The 21,421-nt window shown below is 49.5% G+C and overlaps 1 protein-coding gene across 1 annotated transcript in view; it reads left to right on the top strand.

The window, feature by feature from the left end:
* XNDC1N (XRCC1 N-terminal domain containing 1, N-terminal like) overlaps positions 1 to 21,421 on the top strand; it is a 38,344-nt gene that overhangs the window by 14,120 nt on the left and 2,803 nt on the right. The window contains exons 8-21 of the mRNA XM_046685348.1: positions 1,270 to 1,342; positions 2,787 to 2,914; positions 3,630 to 3,738; positions 4,669 to 4,714; positions 6,884 to 7,603; positions 9,330 to 9,542; positions 10,522 to 10,686; positions 11,837 to 12,011; positions 14,639 to 14,839; positions 14,917 to 15,079; positions 16,116 to 16,208; positions 19,344 to 19,536; positions 20,089 to 20,216; positions 20,340 to 20,418. Of these exons, the coding sequence (XP_046541304.1) occupies positions 1,270 to 1,342; positions 2,787 to 2,914; positions 3,630 to 3,738; positions 4,669 to 4,714; positions 6,884 to 7,603; positions 9,330 to 9,542; positions 10,522 to 10,686; positions 11,837 to 12,011; positions 14,639 to 14,839; positions 14,917 to 15,079; positions 16,116 to 16,208; positions 19,344 to 19,536; positions 20,089 to 20,216; positions 20,340 to 20,418 (2,486 nt within the window). The remainder of the gene's footprint in view (positions 1 to 1,269; positions 1,343 to 2,786; positions 2,915 to 3,629; positions 3,739 to 4,668; positions 4,715 to 6,883; positions 7,604 to 9,329; positions 9,543 to 10,521; positions 10,687 to 11,836; positions 12,012 to 14,638; positions 14,840 to 14,916; positions 15,080 to 16,115; positions 16,209 to 19,343; positions 19,537 to 20,088; positions 20,217 to 20,339; positions 20,419 to 21,421) is intronic.

Raw genomic sequence — 21,421 nt, 5'->3', positions numbered from 1 at the left:
CTGAATCACACAGCTACTAAGTGGCAGAGCCAGGATCTGAACTCCAGAACTCTTGCTCATTTTACTATTCTAGATACCAAGAGAGAGCAAACAAGTAGAGTTCTCACTGAAACCCTTGGTTTCTCTCATTGCTTCTTTGGAAAAATTTTTTTAAAAGGAAATAGTTTATCTGTCATTTCAAGGAACTGAACAAATTAGTAAAATAATGAGTATATCATTTCATTGCAGAAATAGGGTACATTGGTTATCTATTGTTGCATAACAAGGTACCCAAAAACTTAGTAGCTTAAAACGATATTTATTACCTCGCAGTTTCTGATGGTTAGGAATCTGGGCGTGGCTAACTGGCTCCTCTGGCTCTGGATTTGTCGCAAGGCTGTAGTCATCTCAGCTGAAAAGGATCTGCTCCCTAGCTCACTCACATGGTTGTGGGTAGGATTCAGTTCTTCCTGGCTTCCCCCAGTTCCTTTGCCACGAGAGCCATTCCACAGAGCGTCCTCACACTCTGGCAGCTTGCTTCATCAGAGTGAGCAAGCTAGAGGGCAAGAGAGAGAGTGCTAGCAAGAAAGAAGTCAGTCTTTTGTAACCTAGTCACAGAAGTGACATCCCATCACTTTTGCCATATTCTGTTCATTAGCAGCAAGTTACTAGGTCCTGCTCACGCTCAAGGGGAGGCATGAATACCAGGAGGCAGGAACCAGTGGGAGTTATTTCAGAAGCTGCCTACCATGTAAGGAAGGATGTAGTTTATTATTTTAAAAGACAGAGAATGAGAAGGGAGCTAACCTTTTTTGGGGCACCCGAGCTTATGAAAGCACTTTAAACTATGTTAAATGCTATACAAAGTGTTTTATAAGTTCTGAAAAACTAGACAAGTCTTTGTTGCTGTTTTTTGTTACCACTCATTTGACAGATAGTTATTGAACATCCGTATTTACAAGGCTCTGTGCTAGGTGCCAGGGATACCACAGTAAATAAAATAGGAATGCTCCTACCCTAATGGAGAGATGTGTGTCCATGTCACACAGGAAAATCTAAAACTTAAAACTGTGATAAGTACTTCAAAGGCAGAGCATAATAGGATGACAAGGCTTAAACTAGAGAATCCAGGGAAGTGCCTCACAGGAATTAGCATTTCATCTAAGACTTGAAGAGTAAGGAAGAGTTAGCCAGACAAAGAGGATAGGAAGAATATTCTTAAAAGAAGGAACATCGTATGTGCAGGCCCTTTTGTTAATGAGCTGGATTTAATGAGCATTTCTCACATAGAACCCAGACCAGAGGAGCCAACCTCAGAGAACCACGTGGGCAGGACGAAGAGACGGAAAGTACAAGCCCGCAGGTGAGCAGGTCAACCTGAAAGACCCAGATCGCCTCCCCAAACCTTACTGATCTTCAGCAGCTGTCCTTCCTCCACTTGTGTTTCAGTTAGGTCACAGTGTACCCTTGTGTCTGGGTCTTGATCTCATGTCTGGACCTAGAGGGTAGTAGAGAAAAGATATCCTTGGCCACATGTTGTCAGACTTGGAGCTAGGCAAGGAGGTAGCCGTGTAATGAACCAGCATCTGGAGAGTACACTGTATCTCTTGGACTTCATTAAAATTTAAATCTTTTTCTGCTGCAAAGGACACTGTCAAGAAAATAAAAAGACAACCCACAGAATATGTGAGAAAATATTTGCATATCATGTGTTTGATAAGGCACTTGTATCTAGAATATATAAGGAATGCTTACAACTCAATAAAAAGATAAACTAATTTTTAAAATGGACAAAGGATCCGAATAGAGTTTTCTCCAAAGAAGATGCACAAATGGCCAATAAGCACATGAAAAGATGCTCAACATCATTAGCCATCAGAGAAATGCAAATCAAAACAACAGTGATCACCTCACACCCACTGCGATGGCTATAATCGAAAAGACACTTGTTGGCAAAGTGCTGCAAAGGTGTGGAGAAATTGGAACTCTCATGTAAGTGCCACTGAGAATGTAAAATGGTGCAGCTACCTTGGTAAACAGTTTGACAGTTCCTAAAAGAGCTAAACCTAGAGTTACCATATAACCCAGCAATTCCACTCCTAGGAATATAACTCGAAAGATTGATAACTGGTGTTTACACAAAAATGTGTAGACGAATGCTCATAGCGGCATTATTCATAATAGCCCAAAAGTGGAAACAACTCAAACGTCTACCAACTGATGAATATGGTATATCCATACAAGGGAATATTTTAGCCATGACAAAGGAATGAAGTACTGATATACCCTACCACATGGATGAACCTTGAAAACATATAAGTGAAAGAAATCAAACACAAAAGAACACATATTATATAATTCCATTTATAGGAAATGTCCAGAATAGACAAATCCATAGAGACAGAAAGTAGATTAGTGGTTTCCAGGGTCTGTGGGGATAGAGAAATGGGGAGTAACTACTAATGGGTTCAGGGTTTCTTTTTGGGGTGATAAAAATGTTCTGGAATTAGGTAGTTTTGGTGGTTACACAACCTTGTGAATATCCTAAAATCATTAAATAGTATACTTCAAAAGGATGAATTTTATGGAATGTGCACTATATCTTAAAAAAATAAGAAACCTGAAGTCAGTAATAGAAGCTCTGTTCTCAGATGTTCGAAGCTTAAATGAGTGGGAAGACCAGGCCTCCAACCCAGGGCTCCTGGCTCCGCATCAACTAGTCTACATCCTTTTCGCCCTAATTCAAGGCTCCTTCAGTCCTCGTGGCCTCTTGTTAATAACTGGAGTTTAACTATTCTTTCTCACAGGCCTTTATCCAACTCAAACTCTCGGCCAAACAGGAGGGGGATAGCAAAGGCAGGGCAAAGAAAACAGCACCAGGCCGAGGCCCAAAGCAGCAGTGCCCAGGAGAGTGGACAGTGCCCCATTTGTGCAGGTAAGCTGCTTGGGCACAAGGGGTTGTTGTGTGACCTCTAAGCATCCTTGAGGGAGGAATAGGAGATCTGGGAATGCTGCCAGGAAACATTTGAACTTGGACTCCTAGCCTCTGTCATCTCTGCAGTTACGTTCAAGTCTAAATTGAACATCTGCTCACACTGTTGTCCAAGCTGGGGAAGGGACATAGGCCCTGTCCTCAGGAGAACCATGAAACAAAACAATATAAAACACTATCAGCGAGGACCTAGAATTTCCTTCATAACTCCTCCACAGCCAAAGTCTACTTACCCTCTCAGTCTCTATTCACGTGGTTCTTATTTGCCAAGTCATCTTTGAGCTTCTCAGATAGTCTCTCTCACTGAGCTCCTGCAGCATTCTGATTCCCTTGGGCTTAGCGCTTCTTACCTTCCGCTTTGTATCATAGTTATTCGTGGTCAAAGCTTGTCTTTACCCCTCGACTCACCAGTCCATAAGAACAGGCCTGGGTTTACATCCTCAGCTCCAAGCACAGTGGCAGGCCCATTGCGAACACTTGATAAAGGTTTAGTGGGTTCATGACTGGATAGCGTCTCTCGGGTGTGAAATATTCAATCATAGTAAATATCCTGCAAAAACAGCTGCATTTTGACAGCAGACGTTCCTTCGGATTGCTTGGGCTGGCATCCTGCCTGGGAGCAGGCCCAATTGTGCTTACCTCCTTCTCTCCCCCTTAGGCTCCTTCAGCATGGAGATTCTTCTCCAGCATGCTGCCACTTGTGGAGAAGCCTCCCCACCTCACCCAGCCTCTCCCTCCTCATCACCATCTTCATCACCGTCTGCACTGTGGGTGTCCTCCCCGGAGAGCTCACCACCCATTTCCTGGGTCCAGTGCCCTATCTGCCAGTTGCAGTTCTCAGCAGGAGAAGTAGAAGAACATGCCAGCACGTGTGGGGAGTCCCTCAGTGATGAGCCATGAGGCCCTTTGGTTTTGGCCCCCTCTGCCCTCTATGACTAAAACTGCAGAGTGGATCTCTTGACAGCTGAGAAGGGCTGATGAGGCCAAGCCGCCTTCTCTCCTTCCCTCCATTCATTTTCCCTCAGGACTCTGCCTGAGGGCACCTCTGGGCCCAGCCTGCTCCCCACTCCCAGTTGTCAAGGATCCTGTCACCATGGCACCCTATTCTCCCAAGGACAGCTCCATCCTTTTCCCCTTTGGAACTTCCGGGGTAGAATTGATGATCTCTCTGGGGCTTTGGGACACAATCCAGAATGCCTCCCTCTCAGTGAGTGGTGTACATCCCCACACCCATTTTCCTGAAAGGAAAACTGAGGCCCAATGAAAAGAAAAGCACTGCCTGACAGATAAGATCCTGTGGTGTACTGGGAAGGTGAGTGTTTTTTGAGTATGAGACTGACCTCCAGCATCCCGTGAACTTAACTCTCAGTATCCTTTGTGGGTTCTCTCCCTAGATATAATCAGGTAACAGTGTTGCTGTGTGACTTTAAGCAAATTATTTGTCTTGGGCCCAGAATTAACCCTCAGTAACAGAAAGAAAACCCTTGTCCTCCTGTTCACAGAGGTATTACAGGGATCCGATGGGTTAATGACTAAGGAATAATTCTAGGTTTGACTGAAACCTTGGGCAAATCCCAGGCCCCATCTGTACAATGAGGCGGTTGAACCAGAGGGTCTGTAAGGTCCCTCCACCTATGACGTTCTGAATTCTGTTCCCACCTTCTTTGAGCACTTATGTCCTCTCTCCCCTTTCCCAGAAGACTTCATTGTGTGACACTAACACCAGTTCCCCTGGTCTCCAGAGTACAGGGCAGAAGGGGAGCAGCTGGTCCTGGCAAAGGGAGGGCCCAGGGCGGGGTTGTAAATGGGTAGGAAAGAGGAAGCTGGGCACAGTCAGGGGAGCAGACAGAGCAGAAGCCCAGTCCCTTGGTCCCTGCCAGCATAGGTGGGTGCAGCCATGGACCCCCTCACGGTAAGAGGCCTGCTCCCCTACCTTCCCCCATCCTGGTCCCATTTATGGCTGTGATTAAAACAATAGATTGACCCAGAGGTGCGGCAGGGACATCCTAGCTGCCATGCAGGTGGTGGACATGGGTGGGAGAGGAGCCCTTGGAGCCCTGAGCCTGGGTCCAGAAGAGAAGAGCAGTAAGGATGGGGCTCGGGCTGGTAGAAGTAAGGGACAAGGCAGCACTGAGGGGGAGCAAGGCTGCCCAAGAGGAGAGGGCAAAGCCAGGCGGGTTGCTGGAGGAGCCTGTTGGGATCCTGATGAGAGGCCTGGACACAGCTGAGGGGCTTTGGAAAAGCCCAGTTCAAAGACCCTCCCGTGTAGACAAGTCTGGACCTGTCCTTCGGAGGCTCTGGGACTTCCAGAAGGATGAGCAGCTGGGAGATGAAGTCAACAAGATGGGAGACCCCATGTGCCTGTGTGTGGGGTTAGGCTCCCAGTGCAGCCCCATCCACCTGTTTAACCTACCCTTTCTCAAGGTACCCACATTTGGCTCCACTGTGTGAGGGTGTTCCTGTGAGGATAGAAGTTGTGCTAAGGAAGGGGCCCCCAATCAGAGCCAGTCCTGGCACTTTCCTAATCTGAGAATCCCCACAATAAAATAATGACTAAGAAAATTTTTGTCATCTTTGATCTTCAAGAAATTTGAAGATCCTATGCTGCTGGGTTTTAAGATGGGAGAAGTGGCCATAAACTAAGGAATGCTGGGAATACAACTCTAGAAACTAAAGAAAGGATTCTCTAGAGCCGCTGTGCCCTGCTCACACCTTGGCTTTAGCCCAATGATACTGATGTCTGAATTCTCACCTCTACTACCATAAAAGAATACCTTTGTGTGTTTTTTAGCCACTGAGTTTTAAAAAAAGGAAAAGAAGACCAGTTTTCAACGAAGACCAGTTTTCTAAATATCAGTATTTCACACCAGTAAATGAGGTATTACTTACTAACAGCTTAACAAATCTATGCAAGAAACTATTATTATAAAAGGTATGAAAAGATATTTCCAAAATGATTAATTCCTAGAAAATATGAAAGTGAAATTTATCCCCTACACAGATATGATTTTTTGGGCAGCATTCATATTGTCAGTATATAAGATGATCACATTATATAAACCATATAATTCACAAATCAGACATTTGTGAATAGGTACATAATGTAATGTAGAATTTAATTTTGGAGTAAAACTGATAAAGGTAGTAGCGTCATTATTTTTCTTCTTAAAAAAGAAAAAATAGGGGCCGGCCCAGTGGCGCAGCAGTTAAGTGCACACGTTCTGCTTTGGCGGCCCGGGGTTTGCCAGTTTGGATCCCGGGTGCGGACATGGCACCACTTGGCAAGCCATGCTGTGGTAGGCGTCCCACATATAAAGTAGAGGAAGATGAGCAGGGATGTTAGCTCAGGGCCAGTCTTCCTCAGCAAAAAGAGGATTGGCAGCAGTTTGCTCAGGGCTAATCTTTCTCAAAAAAAAAGAAAAAATATATTGCATCTTTTATTGACCTACATTATTATATCCCATATTTGAGGAGTTTTGAAGAAGTAGAGATTCCAGAAATCCAAAAGCTACTCCACTGATAATAATTCCTCTGAGTTTAGAAGCCCCACGGAAGAGTAGTTAAAGACACCAGCTCCTCAGCCAGACTGCCTGGGTTCCCCTGTCATCCGAGGGGCTTGGCACGTCTGTACTTCGGTTTCCTCTCCTATTAGAGGGTGGGTGAGAGCTCCTGCCTCACAGGGTTATTCTAAGGATTGAATGAGTTACCATACTTGTGAAACGCTTAGAAAACTACCTAGCATATATAAGCACTACATAAGTGTTAAAAAAAGAAAAAAAATGTTAGTGTATGTTTGAGACAGACAAACATAATGGTGGCTGGGTATAGACGGTTAAGGCTTGAAGGTAGAAGGGTGAGGGAGGCCCCAAAGCAAAGAAGGTTGGAGACTCGGGGTCCCACCCTCTCCTCTCTCCGCAGCCTAACTGGACCGAGATTGTGAACAAAAAGCTGAAGTTCCCACCCCAACTCCTGGCTGCCATCCAGGAGGGGCGGCTGGGCCTTGTGCAGCAGCTGCTGGAGTCAGGGGTCGAGGCCACAGGCGGCGGGCCAGGTGGCCCCCTGCGGAATGTGGAGGAGGCCGAGGACCGCTCCTGGAGGGAAGCTCTCAATCTGACCATCCGCCTGGGCCACGAGGCCATCACTGATGTGCTGTTGGCCAATGTCAAGTTTGACTTCCGGCAAATCCATGAGGCACTGCTAGTGGCAGTGGACACAAACCAGCCAGCAGTGGTGCGTCGCCTGCTGGCCCGGCTAGAACGGGAGAAGGGCCGCAAAGTGGACACTAGGTCTTTCTCACTGGCCTTTTTTGACTCATCAATTGATGGTTCTCGCTTTGCGCCTGGTATCACTCCACTCACCCTGGCCTGTCAGAAGGACCTGTATGAGATTGCACAGCTGCTCATGGACCAGGGCCACACCATTGCCCAGCCCCACCCAGTCTCCTGCGCCTGCCTCGAGTGCAGCAATGCCCGCCACTATGACCTGCTGAAGTTCTCCCTCTCCCGCATCAACACCTACCGTGGCATTGCCAGCAGGGCCCACCTCTCACTGGCCAGTGAGGACGCCATGATGGCTGCCTTCCAGCTCAGCCGAGAGCTCAGGCACCTTGCACGCAAGGAGCCTGAGTTTAAGGTTGGTTTCTCATCTCACTCCTGCCCTTGGTGCCCCGTATCTGTTTTGTCCCACTGGGGTATGGTTGAGCCTATGGTGGGTGTTCTGGGAAAGTGGGAAACAACAGAAAGATGATGAGGCCTCATTCTGTTCTCAGGAAGCCTCCATTTTGATGGGGAGTCACAGAATCCCACCCTGAGGGGCATCTCATTTTAATGGCAGAGAGCTGTCACTCTTGGGGCACCTAGTCGTATGGGGACGGCACAAGTCCCACCTAGGGGTACCCTGAGTCTTTCTGAGGGAAGAAAGAACACAGAAAGATAGAAAAGCAGCTGGACAGACTCAGAGAGGACATTCGGTAGACCCCAACCTTTCTGAATACTTGCTTTGTGGTCCCACCTAGAGCATCGTGGGTTGGAGCCTCAACCTTGTGATCACAAGCAGGGGGAGGGCAGAGAGAGGGGGACAAGACACTCGCAAGACACTCAGCTTCATTCAGTACACTCAGCTTCATTCAGTGCCTCCGTGGATGATGCTAACAGGGTTTCCAAAGCCCAGAAGAGACAGGAAGCTATAGCTGTTGTGTTCAGGACAGACTCCTTGGAAGAAACACAGTTAACCTTGGCTACACAAGCAGGTGGTTTAAAACAAGTGAAGAGGAGTAGGGGGGGTATTTGAGGTAGGGATGGAGTCCAAGCAAAGGTTCTCAGGCAACAAAAGTAGACATGGTGATGAGTGCTGGGGAGACCTGGCGCAGGACAGAGAATGCGTGAAGGGGAGCCGGGGAGGCCTGGAGGCAGGGACTGGTCAGGAGCCTTGAATACCACCAGTCCAGTTCCATCCGTCACTCATGCACTGACGTCCCCTCTGTGCCCTACAGACTTAGTCCCCATGCTCAAGATGACCATCGGGTGGGGAAACAGACAAAGATATGAAAACAGGCCTAAGGCAGGATGTGGCCTGTGCTGGGCGAGCTGGGGAAAGAGCATACCGCCTCCCACCCAGAGTTGTGGAAGGATCACAGAATGGACAGTCACCACTTCACAGGTGGCGGCAAAGGGAGTTCTTTCCAAAGGACTTGCCCTCCATTCTCACAGCAGCCCGTGGAAGAAGGCAGAGCAGGAGTTCACATCCCCACTTTCCAGGCAAGGGAGCTGAGGCCTGGAAAGGGGAAGTACCTTACTAGTGTGACAGTACCCAAAGGATGGTGCTGGAACCCAGACCCAGACTCCTGAAATCCTAGCTTGGATTCTCTCTGGGGTTAGGGCTCCAAGTGAAACCGAGGATAGGATGGGTAAGATGGAGGCAAGACCTGTCCTACTCATGTCTGATCTCCTAAAACAGCCAGCACGGGTTCTCATATAAGGTAGGTGCTCCAAACAATTAAATGAACACAAGAAGGGTATGAATAGGAGTAGAAGTGGGACAGGAAATAAGGCTTAGAAAAGGGAAGTACAGAGGCTGGGCAAAGGTGACAGAGGGGTTTGGGTTGAAATGACTTATTGATGAGATAGAGGTAACACCAGATAAGCAACGTTGACACGGAGGTGTCTCATTACAGCAAGAGGGAGAGGTGATGTGGCAGAGAAGAAAGGAACGGATGACCCAGAGTGACACCAGATGAGGGGAATTAATGGCCCGAGGGCAGGGCAGTGGTGGCCCAGGCCCACTACTGGGAGGATGGGGGGATGACTGAATGGGGCCAGGTCCACAGGCCGCAGGCACGCACCGACCTGTTTCCCTGCAGCCCGAGTACATTGCCCTGGAGTTGCTGAGCCAGGACTACGGCTTTGAACTGCTGGGCATGTGCCGGAACCAGAGCGAGGTCACTGTGGTGCTCAATGACCTGGGCAAGGACAGCGAGATGGAGCCTGAGGCTGAGTGCCTGGGCCAGGCCTTTGAGGAAGGCATCCCCAACCTGGCGAGGCTGCGACTGGCCGTCAACTACAACCAGAAACGGGTCAGCTGAGCCCTACCTGTCTCCCCTACCCCACCACCCTGATCCCTTGCCCCACCTCTAGGTATCCCCCACTCCAACCCTGAGCAAGTCCTTTCCCTGCCCTCAGGACCCTCTTAGACCTTGATTCTGAGCACCCTTCTATCTAGGCCCTTGACCTGTGGGTCTCCCACCCTCCCTCCTTACCTTCAGTCTAAGCCCCTTACCCCTCCCCAGCCTTGGAAGTCCCATTACCTGCCAGAACTCCACTTTCAGGCCTGAGATCTGGGTCTTACACTCGCCTCTGCCACTGGCATGCTGAGGAACTTTGGTCTAGTCTTTTTCTGATGTTAGACTTAGGTATCTCACTCTATTCAGCAAGATTAGACTGGATCTCTCAGGGCTCAGATATCAAGTGATTCTATTACTCCCTGTCTCATCCCTCCCCCCTAAGCTAAAGACATGCTCCCTTTCTAGCCTCCCGCAGCCCCTTACTCCTGCCTCTCACCCACCCATCCTAGTCCACCAGGAGCTTAGCCAAAAGCCTTCCTTCATGATGACTCCCCTGGCCCTGTCCCCAAGACACTGACTCCTACTTTCCCTGCTTCTCTCCTCACGACCATTCAGGCTGGTGCCCAACATTTCTAAGGCGACAGAGAATCCTGAGTGTTCTGACTCGGGTACCCCATTCCACTCACCACTGCCTGACTTAGATTCAAGACGGTGGGATCCAGAGAGGCCAGGAAACTCTTTGAGTTCAGTTGCTGCTTCGTAGACTGGGAAACCAAGGCCCAAAGCAAGGGGGGCTGGGGAGGTACAGGGTCATCTGCCCAAGGTCACATGGCAAGTGAGTTGCCTCTCTTCTGAGCTGCTGGCCTGGGAAGAAAAGAAACATGGCTCAATCTCTATGGCAGGAAAGTAAGGGCTATGCACCCAAGTGGCTCCCCCTTCCTCCTCCCCGCCTGGTGGCCACGTCCTCTGCTCATGCCCCATCTCTGCTTAGTTCGTAGCACACCCCATCTGCCAGCAAGTCCTGTCCTCCGTCTGGTGTGGGAATCTGGCTGGCTGGCGTGGAAGCACCACCATCTGGAAGCTCTTTGTCGCCTTCCTCATCTTCCTCACCATGCCCTTCCTCTGCCTTGGCTACTGGCTGGCGCCCAAGTCCCGGGTACTAAGAACAAAATTAATGATAACTGTCAGGTATCGAGCGCTTGTTCTATGCCAGGTCCTGGGCCAGGAACTTTGGGAATGTTCCCATTAAGTAACTCGAGATGGCCCTGGAAGGTAAGTATTACATCTCTATTTTATAGGCACAGGAACAGAAGTGCTCTTTTTATCCAGGAGACACAGTAAACAGCAGAGTCAGGATGTAAACTGAGGTCTCTCTGCCTCCAAAGCCTGAATCCTATATACAGCCCTATACTCTCCTAAAGAGACTCCCCCACAACATACAAATTCTTTCAAGCCCTTACGGATCCAGATATTTTTATTCTGTCATTCAACAAATATTTCCTAGAGACCCTACTGTGAGCCAGGCATTGTGCTATTGCTGGGGAAAAATTAAGAGCAAGCCCTGTCCCTGTGAACCACGTGAGGACCAGGGAGAGCAGTGTTCCAGAAAGCAGGATCAGCACGTCCAAAGACCCAGGGAAGGTAGGATGTAAAGTATGAGAGAAACTGAAAGGAATTCTGTGCTTTTAAAGCATAAGTGCAAACGGAGTGCTGGGGCGTGGGCAGGGGCTGGATCGCACTGAGCCTCATAAGCTACGATGGACCCGCTGAGGGCTTTAATGAGGTGAGTGATCCCACCAGTTCTGTGTGGTAGAAAGCTTCTCTATTACTGGTGTGAGGAGTGGATTGGGGGAGGGGCAGGAGTTAGGGAGACCATCAGACTGAGGGATTGGACAGAGATGCCTTTAAGATTCCTGGCCTAGGTGACCGGGTCATTTTCGAAGAAGGAGACAAAGGAGGAGGAGTAACAAGTTTGGGATAGATGATGAATTTATTTTTTATTTTACTTTTTTATGGTTGGGATTGAAGAACCTGTGGGACCAAAAGAAAATTACTTTCCCTCTGTAATTCTCAGTACCTCAGCCAGAGAAATGAGAGTACTGATACCCACTTCATATGATTATGAAGGAAACAAGAGATCTGAAAGTGTAAGGCCTAATACAGAGTCATACTTTCTCGATAAATGTCTGAATGAGTGAGTGAGTGAAAGAAGAGTCACGTGTGGGCTGAACATTCCGGAAGTTCTCCCGGGAGGGGAAGAGATGTGAACAGGACTCTGAGAGCCATGCTCCCCCCTCACCCCCAAGTTGGGCCGCCTGCTGAAGATCCCAGTGCTGAAGTTCCTGCTGCACTCCGCCTCCTATCTGTGGTTCCTCATCTTCCTGCTGGGAGAGTCCCTGGTCATGGAGACACAGCTGAGTACCTTCCGCGGCCGCAGCCAGAGCGTCTGGGAGACTTCTCTACACATGATTTGGGTCGCAGGTACATGTGTGGGGCCTTTTATTTGTGGCAGTCTCCCTTGGGGGCCCCCTCACTATTCTTCATGATAAGTACCCCAGTGGTGAAGGGGGCCTGCCCCTGTAGGTGCCCCCTGAACAAGTAACCAGACTCCTCTGGGCCCTAGCACACCAAGGGACCTTTCCCCTTCACCCCTAATTAGGCGACCCAGCCCTGTGATAGACTCTCTGAGCAAGGACCCCATCCTTCCTCACCCTGGCATCAGTCACTACCACTCTTGGGGTTTCTATCCTCTCACAAATAAGTCCAGAGTGTCAGCTGGGAAATTACCTTGGTGTGATGGTAGCCCACGGGTACACCACCAGGCAATCTACCCCAGAGGTCATGGAACACAGACCAAAAATGAGAGAAAGGCTCACAGGCCAAATTAAGATGCTAGAATCATAAAGTTTGTTAAGTCCATAACTAGTGTACTTATGATGGTGTTGTTATGAGGGCCAGAGCTGAAGTTTGAGCAGGGGATGCAACAGTCAGAAGTTGCCCAGGCCTGACACTGGATCTATGGGAGAAACCCAGGGGCAAGTGTGTCTGGCCACAGCTGTAGCTTACCAATCATCCTGATAAGCAACTATGACTTTTCTTTGCAACGTTTGGGCAGAGGACATGTGGGGCCAGAATGGGTGTCACCAGTGGGTGTCTGATTTAAGATCTGATGAATCCTGAGGGCCTCCTCTGTCTCATGTATATTCAGTATATCATGAATATTTAGTGTCTACCCATCCCTTTCTATGTGTGTTCACACACATATGCTCTCCTTACTTTGTTTGTTCAACATGTCCTCCAGATAACTAACTTATCTATGCTTAATGCATAAGTTTCATCCATTCCATTGGTTTTCTTTTCTTCTACAGCAGAATCGGGTATTCTCAAGTAATTCAGCAAATGCAGTTTACAAGAACCCCCCACAGCTTTAACTAGCCTCTGGCTGGTCAGCTCAGCAGGCTGGACTGGTGGCCCCTTCCTCAGCTGACTTCCCCTCCTTTAGCTCTAGCTTTGTTAGCAAACTCCCAGGCCGCTAGCATACCAAGTCCACTACTCCACCCCGTACCAAGCCAGCCAGTGATGTCTGAAAAGAAATTTGGCCAAGAAACTTCAGGGGAAGAAAACAAAAGCAGTCCACGAGGAAAAGTTTCTCATCCAATTATTTACTAAACATTATTTACCTGTGCTGGGTGGATTTGAACCAATACAGTTCCTGCCCATGAGGGAAGAAAAGTCTTAGGAAATAAAACTCCTCAGTTTTTCATTCAATAAATGCTTGCTACTGCCCTACTGTGAGTGAAGCCCCGAGAATACATGGATAAATTAAATTTGGTTCCATCTGTCCATTCAACCTGCATTACTGAGCACCCACCCCACCCTCACAAGGTGCTGTCCTGCTGTGGGAACTGATTCGGTTCCTGAACCTTCATGCTCCCACTTGTCTCCAGGCCTGTGCTCATTCCCTTTGCCCGGAGCACTCTTCCCTTCCCACACTGCCCCTTCGCTGGCTGGCTCCTCCTCCTCCTTCAGGTCTCGGCTTCAACATCACTTTCTGTGAGAAGCTTTCCCAGGCCCCCAAATCGGGCTGAGGATCCATTCCTAAGCACTCCCATGACAGCCCCTCGGTCCCCTGCTCCTCAGTCTTAGCACTCACCCCACCGGCTTGTCACTACTGGGCTGCTTGCCTGTCGTCCTCAGTCAATTGTGAACCTGGGAGGACAGGGCCTGCATTTGTCCTATTCACCACAAGATCCCACTGACTCATGGGAGGAGCTTAGTAAATGTTTGTTTAATAGTGACTACTGGGCCTTGCTCTGGGCACTGGGGACAAGGAGATGAATAGGACATGGTCCCTGCCCTTGTGGGGCTCCAAGTTCAGGGGAGGTGAGAGAAGACATTACCAGAAAGGGATACCCCACAGTGCCCTACAGTGATGGTGTCACAGAGACCTGAAGAGAGCCATGAGAACAGAGGCCAGAGAGCAGCTCACTCCCCCCTGGCTGGGGAGGGCTTCACAGAGGAGGTAATGTTGACCTGGGCCACAGAGGTGAGCCTGGCTTCAAAAGGCTGTGGAAGGGCATTCTAGGCGGATGGAACTATCAGTGAAAAAGCACTCTAGGGAGTGGAGAAGGGTACACTGAGGCAGGACCACCTGCCTACTGGGGTCCAGCTCCCAAGACCCCCATCCCCAAGTCTGGCACTGGGCCCCAGGTGAATAATGAGCAGGCTGATAATTTGGAGCCGCTTCAAATCAATATTCTTTAAATATTTGTCCAATAGGTATTTGGTGGAGGGCAGGGAGAAACAGATTTAAATCCGTCCCTCCCAATACCCAGCGTCTGCCAGAGGTAGCTTTCTGACGACTATCAGCGGACTGGGATCAACAGGCCACGCCACAGAGGAGACTGCATCAGCCGGGAGTCTTTTATTTTCACATAAGATCACTTCATACTTAAGCAGATTAAACATTTACATTTTATCAACTTCATCCCCTGATGTTTTAGCCCCTCCCCACAGTGGACAGGTTCCCCCCCATAACCTAGCTGTGACCTGGAAGGAGGAAGAGAGTTCTGCCTCATGCTGTCCTGGCCCCCTGCCGCCCCCTTCAGGCTTCCTGTGGTTTGAGTGTAAGGAAGTGTGGATCGAGGGCCTGCGCAGTTACCTCCTGGACTGGTGGAACTTCCTGGACATGGTCATCCTTTCCCTGTACCTGGCGGCCTTTGCACTGCGCCTCCTCCTGGCTGGTCTTGCACACATGCACTGCCAGGATGCCCCCGATGGGGCTGCCTGCCACTATTTCACCATGGCTGGTGAGTCCCCCCAACAAATCCCCCTGTCCCTTCTCTTCCTTGGCTCTCGGCCTCAGCCCCCATTCCACCCTGAACAGAGCGCAGCGAGTGGCGCACTGAAGACCCCCAGTTCTTGGCCGAGGTGCTCTTTGCTGTCACCAGCATGCTCAGCTTCACCCGCCTGGCCTACATTCTGCCCGCCCACGAGTCGCTGGGCACTCTGCAGATTTCCATCGGCAAGATGATTGACGACATGATCCGGTGCGTGCTGTCTCTGCTCAGAGCATCCTCCCCTCTGATCCATTCCACTCGACCTTCTTCTGAAATTCCCCAGCTTTTGTGTAGCACAGGGGTTCCTAACCTGAGTTCCTTGTGTAGCCTCCAAAGACCTCTGAAACCCTGAAACTATAGGCAAAATTCGGGGTGTAAATGTACACTTTTTTTCAGAGAGGATCTATAACTCTCATTTAATTCTCAAAGAGGCCCATGACCCCAGAAAAGATTAGGAACCACTTATAGCAGAAAGAGCCCTTGGTTGGGAGTTCCATTCCCAGTTGTGTCACTGTCTCTGTGACCGTCTGAGGTGGCCCTCAGTTTTCCCATCTTTGTGGTAAGAGCACTGGACTCGGGGGTCCCTTTGGATGCTTCCCACTCCAGAACTGCTCTTTGAACCGACAGCATTTTCTAGTCTCTTGGTGCTTATCACCACAGCATTTACAGCCACACCTGCCCTCTCACCCTCATCAGAGCCCATAGTTAGTGCCTGCTCCCCTGGGATCTCCTGCCTGAAGTGGAACTGGAGTGGGTGCCCTTGGTGGGAAAAGCCCTGGTTACGTCTATGAACATGTTCAGCTCAGCTTAGCTTGGAGGGGAACCTCCTGCCCCACCTCTGAGATTCTTCTAGACCTCCCTGTTGCAGGCTCACTCATTCTCACATGTGGCTTTAACTCCGCTGGAGAATAATCTTGTCCAGCAGGACTCTGTGACTCTCACTCATTCCTGTGCGCACTCAGCATCTCAGGTCCTCCTGGCGAGACTGGCCCATCTCCGGCTTTGACTGCTTGAACTCAATCCCCTTTATTGTTGAGGGGGAGCTCTTGCTTCAGCACCCACTTTAAATCCCTTTTCACTTCTCACCCCCGAATTTCTCTACTATTAATAGTAACTAAATTGAAAACTTGTAAAATAAGGAGAGGCTGAGACTAGGAGACCATCGCCCCCCACCCCTCTTCCCAGAGCCTGACTTCTCACCCCGCGGAGACCTGCTCTGACCCTTCCCCGTCCCACCTCCTGCTAGGTTCATATTCATCCTCATGATCATCCTGACCGCCTTCCTCTGTGGCCTCAACAATATCTACGTGCCTTACCAGGAGACGGAGCGGCTGGGCAAGTATGCTGGGGTGGAGGCCGGATGGGAAGGTGGGGGTCTGTGGGGGAGCGTGCAGTTTGGAGCTTAGTGATCACCTCTTCCTTCCCCCCTCCTCCCTCATCTAGTCACCCAATAATTAACTCTCTGGTTTGTTCACTCCCTCATTGATTCACTCTCATTCATTTGTTCATTCACTCTTTCATTTATTCACTCACTCACTTTCTCTCCAAACTTTTTTTTTTTTTCTCTCCAAACTTTTTAATTTGAAAAATGTCAATTCAGGGGGCCGGCCCAGTGGCATAGCGGTTAAGTTCGCACGTTCCACTTCGGCGGCCCGGGGTTCGCAGGTTCAGATCCTGGATGGGGACATGGCACCGCTTGGCACACCATGCTGTGGTAGGCGTCCCAAGTATAAAGTAGAGGAAGATGGGCATGGATGTTAGCTCAGGGCCAGTCTTCCTCAGTGAAAAGAGGAGGATTGGCAGCAGATGTTAGCTCAGGGCTAACCTTCCTCGAAAAAGAAAAAAGTCAATTCATAGGATTCACTCACTCACTGTTCATTCCTTTATTCACTCACTTTTTAAATTCACTCACTTTCTTAGTCATCCAGTTGTGGTGGGTTTTTCGTTATTGTTGTTGAGTTCACACCCATTTACCAGCACCTTCTTTGTAGGAGGTTCTGTCCTGGCACTGGAAGTACAGACAGGAGAAGTAAACCAGGCCCAGGCATGGAGAACATAGCCATGAGCACAAATAAGCTCAATTTGGGATAAGTGCTGTGAGGAAGGAGGGCTCAAGTTGCGGGTACCCAGAAGAGAAAGCCCCTTCCTCTGTCTTGGACTATCAGGGGAGACTGAATAGAGAGGGGAGAATCTGGACTCCACCTACAAGGGGGATGAACTTCAGAGACGTGCAGAGCCTTCTGGCATAAAGGGTGCGTGTATGGTGCCAGCCCAGTGGCGCAGTGGTTAAGTGCGCATGTTCTGCTTCGGCGGCCCGGGTTTGCCAGTTCACATCCCAGGTGCAGACATGGCACTGCTTGGCAAGCCATGCTGTGGCAGGCGTCCCACAAATAAAGTAGAGGAAGATGGGCACGGATGTTAGTTCAGGGCCAGTCTTCCTCAGCAAAAAGAGGAGGATTGGCAGATGTTAGCTCAGGGTTAATCTTCCTCAAAAAAAAAGGGGGGCGGGGCATGTACCAAAGCAGAAACATGCATTTGGAGAATAGCAAGACGTCTCCCATGGTTGGTGCATGGAGGAACATTTGAGAGAGGAGAGGGTAGAGGGGCCAGGTCATGGAGCTTACGAAGGTTCTACTGAGAAGCTTGGGCTTTCCCTAGCAGGCTGGGGACTCCAGGTAGCCTCCCAAGCGATCATTCAATCATAACTTCTTCACAAATGCAACTACATGATGGTTTTTGATGATGGTGAAGGACCCACTCTTGGGCCTGTGGATATTAGTCAAGGCTTTCTCATGGTTCCAAAACAAATGGAGGCTTTACTCGGACCAGTCCTCTTTCCAAGAATCTTTGTTCGTGTCCTGGCTTCAGGACATTCAGGAACTCTGCTTACACGGTTTAAACCATGAATCTTAGTGCCAGGGACAGTAACTACTATTCATTCATTCCAGCCTGCTGCATGGGTCCTGGCGGTGGTAGTCACTCCACAGTAGCAAGGGCAGGCGGGGCCCTCCTGTTCATTCATGAGTGACAGCTAATTAAGTCAAAAGTATTTTTGCTAGGGGGCCAGCCCAGTGGTGGTGGTGTAGCGGTTAAGTTTGAGCTCTCCACTTTGTCTGCCCGGGATTCACTGGTTCAGATCCTGGGTGCAGACATGTCACCACTTACCAAGCCATGCTTTGGCAGGCATCCCACATATAAAGTAGAGGAAGATGGACACGGGTGTTAGCTCAGGGCCAATCTTCCTCAAAAAAAAAAAAAAGAAAAAAAGTATTTTTGCTGAAAATTCTCAGGTAGGTTGCATGGTAGGCATCTGGACTGAGGGTAGTTAGGAGCATTTAAAGTTTGACAAGTAGAAGTACAACACCATCAGATCAGCATTTAGAAAGAATACCTTGGATCAATGTAGGGGAGGGAATAACAAGAGAGAGACTGAGGCCGGAGACCAGTTGCAGAGGTTGCTGCAGTAATCTAGGCCTGAACTGGTGCTGAGACGGAGGGAATAAGACAAATTCATGAATAAATACAACAGGAGAGAGAATGTGGTCGAGTCTGAGTGACTAACAGATATACATATTCTGCTGGGGGTAGAGAAGAGCATTCAGGAAGGGCTTCCTGGAAGAGGTAGCATTGGAGTTGCTACTAATATAGTTCAAACCACCATCCTCTCTCACTCAAACCAGGGCAACACTTTCTTAACTGGTCTCCATACCCCCACTCTCTCATCTGCTTCCTTTCCATTCTACTCATGGCAGCCAACATGATCGTTTCAAATGTAAATCAGGTATCACCCCTCTGCTAGAACTCTTTGTAGCTTCCTAATGCTCTTGGCCATGGTAAGGACCTTTGTTTTTATCCTACAAGGTCCTGCGTGGTCTGGTTGGTTCCTACTTACCTCTCACAAGCTTCTCTCTCCTTTGCGGTGGAGACCAGCTATGCTGGCTTCCTCTCAGTTCCTCAGAGTTCCTCAAAGGGCCCCGGACTGCCCTGCATTGGGATTGCGCTTCACATCCCCTTCCCTTTGACCTGGTTGATTCTCACCTCTCCTTCAGAGCTCAGCTTGAATGCTTTTCAAAGAAGCTTTCCCCAACTCCCAGACTAGGTCCTAACATCTTGTGTTGCTACTTCATAGCACTTACCACAATTTAAAAATGTTAGTCTAATTAGTGTCCATCTCACCCCCCATGCCCAGCCCAGAACATAAGGTCCTTGAAGACAGGGACCATGCTTGTCTTGTTCACAGCTGTGTCCTTAGCACCTGTGGCACTTCTATGTGCTCAATAAATATTGATTGCCTGAAAGAAGAGAAGTTGGAGCTCAGAAATGGCAAGCGTCTGTATGGGCGAGAGTGGTCCAGAGGGCTTCATGGAAGCAGAACGCCATTGGCCGGGTCCTGGAGGGTGAGGAGAGTGTGTCTGGGTGGCATTCAGGCTCTTCTCCCACCCCTCACATCCTGTCTTTTGGCCCAACATGCCAGTTTCAACGAGACATTCCAGTTTCTGTTCTGGACCATGTTTGGCATGGAGGAGCACAGCGTGGTAGACATGCCTCAGTTTCTGGTGCCTGAATTCGTGGGCCGGGCCCTCTATGGCATCTTTACCATCGTCATGGTCATTGTGCTGCTCAACATGCTCATTGCCATGATCACCAACTCCTTCCAGAAGATTGAGGTGCGTGAACTGAGGCCACTTAGGCCAGAGAGAAGAAGGGAGAAAGGGGTGGAGAGGAATAGGATGCAAGGAGTTGAGACATTGGGGTTCCTGCTCTGCCTCCACTATTGTCTTGTTTTATGACTTGGGACAAGTTTTCCTGTCTAGGTCTCATTTTCCTCATCTGTAAAATGAGGGTCTTAGTTTCTCCAGACAGGTTTAGTGCTCTTTCCGCTTGAGGGTTGGGAGGAAGGGTGCATTGTGGAAAAGTAGGTGGGAATATGAGAAGGGAGAGGAAAGGAGATAGATGGGCTAGGGTTTGTGGCTAGAGAAATGGCTGGGCAGGAATTGGATGTCAGAAGAATGAAAGATAATGGGGAGGAAGAGAGAAAGGGGGAGACAGGCAGGGGAACTGTGAGTGATGACGAGGATGGAGATGAGAATGGGGAGAAGAAAGTCCTTGGCACACTGGAGAAGAAGAGACGTGAGGATGGGGGAAACGAGGCAGATGGAGTGGGCAGGAGGGGTAGGTACCAGAGTGGCCTTGCAGAACCCATACCTCCTGGTCTTCAGGACGATGCTGATGTGGAGTGGAAGTTTGCTCGCTCCAAGCTCTACCTGTCCTACTTCCGAGAGGGCCTGACGCTGCCCGTGCCCTTCAACATCTTGCCCTCCCCCAAGGCCATCTTCTACCTCCTCAGGTGAGGACCTTGTAGCTCTCACCCCCCACCCCCAAGAGCCCAGCACTTCCACCCCAGCTCCTGCCCCCATTTCCCTAGACGCTGTCCTCCAACTAACCCCTTTCTGCCATCTAAATCTCGCAGGAGAACTTTCCAGTTCATCTGCTGTTACTGCTCTGACTGCAAAACCAAGAAGCAAGACTATCCCCCAATCCCCACCTTCGTGAGTATCTCGTCTGCTGGTTGTTGGTCTTCCTCACTTCGGGCCTTCAACTGTATTATCTGTACTGTCCGTTTGTCTGCACACCGCTGGCTTGTCTGTCTTTCCAGGTGCATTCTCCAGAAAGCCTGTTCCCAGTTCCTATTCTCTCCCACAACTTGCCTTTCCCTCTTCCTGGCTCTGGCCATTTCCTAAATTTCCAACCCTGTGTCATCTGGCTTAAAGAGAAGTCCATGCCACCCTCCTCCCAAGCCACCAACACCCTGTGAGCTCCAGACAAACCTTTTTGCCCTAAACTGGGCCAAGAGATGGTTGAACGTTTTTCAAAAAAACATGGTAAGAAGGCAAGGGAAGAATGCCCTACCAACGGGGATATTAGAAGGCTGACAGAGGCCCCAGAGAGAAGCCAGGCCTCCAAGGGGCTAATATATCTCTCGCTCTCTGCTCCCTAATCCAGCTGGCTTCCTAATTCAGACCAGCATTACTGCCAGGGCTCTAGGGGGTCCTATCTGTTCCCCTTAAAATGTGTTTCCTGAGGATCTCTCTAAGCCAGGGCCCCAGGTCAGCTCTACGGGGCCACAGGCCAACTCGGGGGCTCTGAGCTCCCTGGGTCTCCAGGTGAGGAGGGCCTTCCCTTATCTGGCTGGTCAATGGTTTGTTCAACAAACACTTACCAAAGCGTACCTACACTGGAAATAAAGAGATGCATAGTCCCTCTGGGTGCTGACGGTCTAGAGGAACAGAAGGAAACAGACGGTAATTGAACACGATGATGAACTTATGATAGAGAGAAACCCAGGGGGGCTATTGGAGCACAGAGGAGAGGCCCAGTCCAGCCTCAGGAATCAGGGAGCTTCCCAGAGACCTTGAGGGCAGAACAGAATCCTGGAGGACAGAGAGGTTGATGGGCAGATACAGTGGAGAAGAGAGTTCTAAGCACAGGAAACTGCATGTGCCAAAGAAAATATGACACAAGAAACTGAATGCCAAAGGTTCCCAGTTCCCC

Source organism: Equus quagga, chromosome 14 (genome assembly GCF_021613505.1).
Source record: "Equus quagga isolate Etosha38 chromosome 14, UCLA_HA_Equagga_1.0, whole genome shotgun sequence".
Lineage (NCBI taxonomy): Eukaryota > Metazoa > Chordata > Mammalia > Perissodactyla > Equidae > Equus > Equus quagga.
The sequence above is the reverse complement of the archived record's forward strand: the minus strand, read 5'-3'. Positions and strand labels throughout refer to the sequence as shown.